The sequence below is a fragment of the Sinocyclocheilus rhinocerous genome, unplaced genomic scaffold, assembly GCF_001515625.1.
Source record: "Sinocyclocheilus rhinocerous isolate Xijiao unplaced genomic scaffold, SAMN03320098_v1.1 scaffold1339, whole genome shotgun sequence".
Lineage (NCBI taxonomy): Eukaryota > Metazoa > Chordata > Actinopteri > Cypriniformes > Cyprinidae > Sinocyclocheilus > Sinocyclocheilus rhinocerous.
Genome location: NW_015634830.1, coordinates 67,070 through 74,270, shown reverse-complemented (window position 1 = coordinate 74,270; position 7,201 = coordinate 67,070). Strand labels below are relative to the sequence as shown.

The window sequence follows — 7,201 nt, the reverse complement described above, 5'->3', positions numbered from 1 at the left end:
GGCGCCTTTGCATTTCCTTTCTAAACAATCTTCTTCCATCGTCTTGTCTTTCTCACCTCACTCTTGTCAGTCAGCTCGACTCACTCTTGACTCCTGCTCCGTGGTGCACTGTCGTTCGCGCACGGTTCGGCATGTTGCTTTGAGCGTTCAGTTTTTAAAAGTGTCTGTCCTCTAACTGAACTAGGCTAAATGATTTTAGTTACTATAAAAAAATCAAAACGACGGTGGGGGGCGGATTAACACCGGTATAACGAAAACATCATCTATCGCAGCAAGCCTAGTGAGTGACACACAAAGCATCCCCTGAGTAATCTAGAGCGACAACGAGATGTGAATATTCGCTTCACTTTTGGCATGCACACACCATTAGAGTTTGGCACCAGACTGTTACAAGATATTATTTGTGTTTTCCGGTTATTTTTATTTTCCCCTCCAGACTTTTCCTCCGAGGTAAACAGGCTGAAGTGCCTTTTTGTCTGGCAAACGCTCTGTGTTGCTGCATGCTGGGACGTGTTGCTATGGAGAGATGTTGCGTTTTATGGTGTTTGCTCAATTATCTTTAGGGACCTGATGTAACCGTTTCTCGTGTGTGTGTGGTAATATTAGAGTTTGGCTAAGAAACTCGTGTCAGGATCTTGTAGGGTGAGGGGTCTTCAGTTTGTCCCGATGTACAAATGTTGCTTTCCTGACCGTTACAAGATCAATGATCTGTGTGTCAGTCTGAAACGCAGTCAGTTTTATCTAGTGTCTACGTCAGTCAGTTATTTTAGGGAAATCAGGTTTGCACAGTTAAAATGGTGATCTCTTGGAACCTGTAAAGAACATATCCAGACCACATTAAACATCATAATAAAAAAACAAAAAAAAAAGTTTTTTTGTTTTTTTTGTTTGAAAGAAATAAAGGACCATTTTTAGGATTGTTAGATTTGAATTTTGTGAACTGTTCTTATTCTCATTACAGTAATGCGAAACAAATTTAAAATTATTATTTTTATGCAAAATGTAATTGATTTAAATTTTTATTATTATTAATTTTATTTCTTTATTTATTGTGATAATTGTACTATTTAAACTTTCTAAAAATAAATAAATAAAAAAGTATGAGTTTTGTGAACTCTTCTCATTCTCATTACTGTAATGCAAAACAAATATATTATTTAATTTTAAAAATATTTTTTATATAATGGTACTATTAGCTATACTGCCTTTAACACATGCTAATTTTAACTTAAAGAAAATGAACACTTTTGTAAAATAAATATTAAGATTTTAAAAAAAGTTATGTTTTGTAATATTAATATTTATATATCTATTTTTTATGCAAAATGTGATTTCTTCTGTTTTTTTGTTTTGTTTTTTTTGCAGTGTAATATGTCCTGGCAAATTCACCCAAAAAGTTTGCATTCTGTAATTGAAGGAAGCACCTGAATCTCAATGAGCTTGAGTTTTGTTCAGTGAATTCGTCCTCAACAGCAACTTTGTGGTTTTATTTGGGTTTTTATACATATAGGCCGTCATATCATGATAAGATGAGGTAAAACTGCCATTTCAGGCTGCAATGAGAAAAGCATTAACTCTGATAACTGTCATCTGCAGAAACAAAGAGGAAAAACAGAGTCTGGTTGAGATCAGCCGAGTCTCAAAGACTTTGACACCTGCTCACACCACAAATCACACGCTGTCTTTGTCTCCTCGAGAAACACAATTGACAGAAAAGCTCTTTGTTTTCCAGCGATGTCCTTTGAGTTGAGATTTGGCCTCTGAGAATTTGTCGTAATCTCTAAATTGCACGTTCCACCGTACTTTTTAATGATTTAGTCTGGTAATGTCTTAAAATGGGTGTTTCTGTACACTTCGGCGGTGAATATTTCGTAATGATTTCCAGCATGAAACGAGACGACCCCCCCCCTGAAAAAGGCCTGAGAGATTTCTTTTGATGGTGAATCAATGGAGCAGCTTTGGAAGGATTTCTTGATGTTATCCATTAGCAGATGCTCTCTTGTTGCGAAGCGCTGCATGTGCGGGTTTGGATTATGAATGAACTAAGAAAAGTAGCCGGACAGAGACACGCTTTATGCATTATTCAGTGTTGATAATCTTTCTTGCTCCTGTTAGGACGGCCTTCACGTGCGCTTTTACGCGCTTTTTGTTTATGCTAGGGCTGTCGCAGTCATGAAATTGTGGCGGGAGGTCAGCTGCCATACAAATAATTGTGGGTTTTGAAATTCACTTGTATTTTTTGTTCATATAAAGTGCAGCTGAATACACATTTGTCTCAGCATCACAAAGGCTTTTTTATAATGAATATCAAAAATGTAATGATGTAAATCACAAATATTGCTAAGGGGGAAATGAGAGTTTTGTTTTGAATTTATATAGTTTTATTTGTTTTTGATATTGTAATTTTTGTACTAGTGTATTTTTTATCAAAATGTAGTCATTTATTATTATAAATGTATACATTTTAGTAATTTTTTTTATTAATGTCAGTAGCATAACAGATGGTGGCAGTTAGACATTTTGGATATTCCAGTTTTTTTTTCTCTCTCATTTATTTCTAAGGGGGAAATGAGAGTTTTGTTTTGAATTTATATAGTTTTATTTGTTTTTGATATTGTAATTTTTGTACTAGTGTATTTTTTATCAAAATGTAGTCATTTATTATTATAAATGTATACATTTTAGTAATTTTTTTATTAATGTCAGTAGCATAACAGATGGTGGCAGTTAGACATTTTGGATATTCCAGATTTTTTTTCTCTCTCATTTATTTATTTATTCATTCATTTATTTGTGTGCGTATCATCTTTATCGTTTAGTGGTACTATTGACATCCCTACCATAGTTTTTGTCCAAAGTAAATTTTTGCTACATTTTAAGGGCCCTATGAAGTCCGTTTTATTTTTTCTAAAATTCAAATTTGCCATTTTAATTTTTTTAATTAATTTTTAAATTGCTAATTTATTTTTATTTATTTTTTAATTTTTTTAATTTTTGACTTAAATTTTAGCACTCGAAAAGCATTTCATAGTAATTGAAATCATGAAATACATGCAATTTAACAAATTATTGAATGTTTATATATTTAGAAATTCAATTTTATTTTGTTTTTCCATTTGAATTCTGTTTTAATAGTTTAATACCATTTTAATAATCAATAAGCATGTCTAATCATATGAATTCAAAAATATGTACTATTTTAATAATTTACTACAATTTTTATAATAATAGAGTCCTAAGAAATGTTGTTTTCAGGAACTCTGTTGTCTGTTTTAACTTTCCTGGATTTGTAGTTTAATACAAATTTACAGTGACAATCAAATGAAAGCGTACAATATTAACAATTTAATTTTAAAAGCAATTTTAAAGGGATAGTTCACCCAAAAATGAAAATAGTCAGAATTTACCTCATTTATACTCATGCCACTCCAAACCTGTATGAATTTCCTCCTCCTGCTGAACACAAAAGAAGCTATTTTGAAGAATGCTGCTAATCAAACAGTTGACAGTAGCCATTGACTTCCATATTATGATTTCCCAAACTATGCAAGTCAGTGGCTGCCGGCAACTGTTTGATTAACAGCATTCTTCAAAATAGCTTCTTTTGTGAAGAAAGAAGAAAGAAACTCTTACAGGTTTGGAACAACATGAGGGGGTGTAAACGGTGACAGAATGTTCATTTTTGGTTGAAGTAACACTTTAATCTTTTAAAGTGTAATCCAATGAAAATGTAACAATTACTTTGCTAGTAACTGTCCTCTGTCTGTCATTGCAGTTTGCCCCAGCACAGATATCCGCAACAATGCGACCCACCTGCGTGTTCTGGAGAACTGCACAGTGATCGAGGGCCACCTGAAGATCCTGCTTATATTCAAATCCAGACTGGAGGACTTCCGGGGCTTGAGCTTCCCGAAGCTGGTCGTGATCACGGACTACCTGCTCCTCTTCCGCGTCTACGGCCTGGAGAGTCTGGGCGACCTCTTCCCGAACCTCACCGTCATCCGAGGCAACAACCTCTTCTTCAACTACGCCCTGGTCATGTTCGAAATGATCCAGCTGAAGGAAATCGGTCTCCACAGCATGACCAACATCACTCGAGGAGCCGTGCGCATCGAGAAGAACCCCAACCTCTGCTATTTGTTCACTCTCGACTGGTCCAAGATCTCTGACTCGGTGGAGGACAACTACATTGTGGCAAACAAAGACAAGCGGGAGTGCGGAGACATTTGCCCGGGTACCATCACGGGGACGATAACCTGCAAACAGACCACCATCAACGGGAATTTCGGCGAGCGTTGCTGGAACCAGAACCATTGCCAAAGAAGTAAGTTACAGTTATTCTTCTTTCAATGTTGCTGTTGATGGTTTTTAACATAACGGTTATTGTCAGTTGTTATTTACTTTTAAAATTAGGCATTGGCGTAAAGTTTTTTTTTTTTTTCGGCTTGCTTGGGAAACAAGAAAGTTTTTGATTAAAAGGAACCAAAAGTCTATGTCGGGCTCTTGACAATGCTTTCCACACTGTAAAAAATGGCCGTGAATTTAACGGTAAAAAACTGTAAAAATGCTACAGTAAAAACCTGTTAAATGGTTAACGGTAAGTTCCCCTACTATATACAAGTAGATATAACTGCAGACCGGAGATCTCCAAAATGGGGCGTGAACTCCAAAAGTGGGCAGAACCTCCAAAATGGGGCGGGGTCTCCTCACGCAAAGACTTTCACCATTGGCTCTGGCTCCAGCCAATTGTTATTGACTTACATTTCAAAATAAAACTTTATAAATTAAACATTGTTTCTAGTTCATCTAAAATAAAATATGCTATATAAGTAAATATTCTCCGTGAGAGCAGAGCCCAAAGCTTGTGGCCAGTGTTGTTCGGACCGGAGTTTGAACCTCTGCTTAATAAACGGGAATCACCCACGAGCTCTCCCGCGAGCCGTCCCAGCGCAGCGCAAGATTTTACTCTATCGCTTTGTTCTAAGCAACAGGGGCATCCCGGGGCTCGAAATTCGCAGGGTAGGAGGGGGTAGTGACGCTGGGTGTAACTAAAATTTTATTTTTTCTAAAATTCAAATTTGCCATTTTAATTTTTTTAATTAATTTTTAAATTGCTAATTTATTTTTATTTATTTTTTAATTTTTTTAATTTTTGACTTAAATTTTAGCACTCGAAAAGCATTTCATAGTAATTGAAATCATGAAATACATGCAATTTAACAAATTATTGAATGTTTATATATTTAGAAATTCAATTTTATTTTGTTTTTCCATTTGAATTCTGTTTTAATAGTTTAATACCATTTTAATAATCAATAAGCATGTCTAATCATATGAATTCAAAAATATGTACTATTTTAATAATTTACTACAATTTTTATAATAATAGAGTCCTAAGAAATGTTGTTTTCAGGAACTCTGTTGTCTGTTTTAACTTTCCTGGATTTGTAGTTTAATACAAATTTACAGTGACAATCAAATGAAAGCGTACAATATTAACAATTTAATTTTAAAAGCAATTTTAAAGGGATAGTTCACCCAAAAATGAAAATAGTCAGAATTTACCTCATTTATACTCATGCCACTCCAAACCTGTATGAATTTCCTCCTCCTGCTGAACACAAAAGAAGCTATTTTGAAGAATGCTGCTAATCAAACAGTTGACAGTAGCCATTGACTTCCATATTATGATTTCCCAAACTATGCAAGTCAGTGGCTGCCGGCAACTGTTTGATTAACAGCATTCTTCAAAATAGCTTCTTTTGTGAAGAAAGAAGAAAGAAACTCTTACAGGTTTGGAACAACATGAGGGGGTGTAAACGGTGACAGAATGTTCATTTTTGGTTGAAGTAACACTTTAATCTTTTAAAGTGTAATCCAATGAAAATGTAACAGTTACTTTGCTAGTAACTGTCCTCTGTCTGTCATTGCAGTTTGCCCCAGCACAGATATCCGCAACAATGCGACCCACCTGCGTGTTCTGGAGAACTGCACAGTGATCGAGGGCCACCTGAAGATCCTGCTTATATTCAAATCCAGACTGGAGGACTTCCGGGGCTTGAGCTTCCCGAAGCTGGTCGTGATCACGGACTACCTGCTCCTCTTCCGCGTCTACGGCCTGGAGAGTCTGGGCGACCTCTTCCCGAACCTCACCGTCATCCGAGGCAACAACCTCTTCTTCAACTACGCCCTGGTCATGTTCGAAATGATCCAGCTGAAGGAAATCGGTCTCCACAGCATGACCAACATCACTCGAGGAGCCGTGCGCATCGAGAAGAACCCCAACCTCTGCTATTTGTTCACTCTCGACTGGTCCAAGATCTCTGACTCGGTGGAGGACAACTACATTGTGGCAAACAAAGACAAGCGGGAGTGCGGAGACATTTGCCCGGGTACCATCATGGGGACGATAACCTGCAAACAGACCACCATCAACGGGAATTTCGGCGAGCGTTGCTGGAACCAGAACCATTGCCAAAGAAGTAAGTTACAGTTATTCTTCTTTCAATGTTGCTGTTGATGGTTTTTAACATAACGGTTATTGTCAGTTGTTATTTACTTTTAAAATTAGGCATTGGCGTAAAGTTTTTTTTTTTTTTCGGCTTGCTTGGGAAACAAGAAAGTTTTTGATTAAAAGGAACCAAAAGTCTATGTCGGGCTCTTGACAATGCTTTCCACACTGTAAAAAATGGCCGTGAATTTAACGGTAAAAAACTGTAAAAATGCTACAGTAAAAACCTGTTAAATGGTTAACGGTAAGTTCCCCTACTATATACAAGTAGATATAACTGCAGACCGGAGATCTCCAAAATGGGGCGTGAACTCCAAAAGTGGGTGGAACCTCCAAAATGGGGCGGGGTCTCCTCACGCAAAGACTTTCACCATTGGCTCTGGCTCCAGCCAATTGTTATTGACTTACATTTCAAAATAAAACTTTATAAATTAAACATTGTTTCTAGTTCATCTAAAAAAAAAATGCTATATAAATAAATATTCTCCGTGAGAGCAGAGCCCAAAGCTCGTGGCCAGTGGTGTTCGGATTGGAGTTTGAACCTCTGCTTAATGATATAAATGCGTATTACCCACGAGCTCTCCCGCGAGCCGTCTCAGCGCAGCGCAGTGCAGGGGAAAGATTTTACTCTATCGCTTTGTTCTAAGCAACGGGGGTGTCCCGGGGCTCGGAATTCGTAGGATAGGAGGG

At 36.8% G+C, this 7,201-nt stretch overlaps 1 protein-coding gene across 1 annotated transcript in view; it reads left to right on the top strand.

Moving 5' to 3' along the window:
• Positions 1-7,201, top strand: part of LOC107745989 (insulin receptor-like) — a 35,975-nt gene that overhangs the window by 28,360 nt on the left and 414 nt on the right. Inside the window, exons 2-3 of the mRNA XM_016560021.1 lie at positions 3,776-4,324; positions 5,934-6,482. Of these exons, the coding sequence (XP_016415507.1) occupies positions 3,776-4,324; positions 5,934-6,482 (1,098 nt within the window). The remainder of the gene's footprint in view (positions 1-3,775; positions 4,325-5,933; positions 6,483-7,201) is intronic.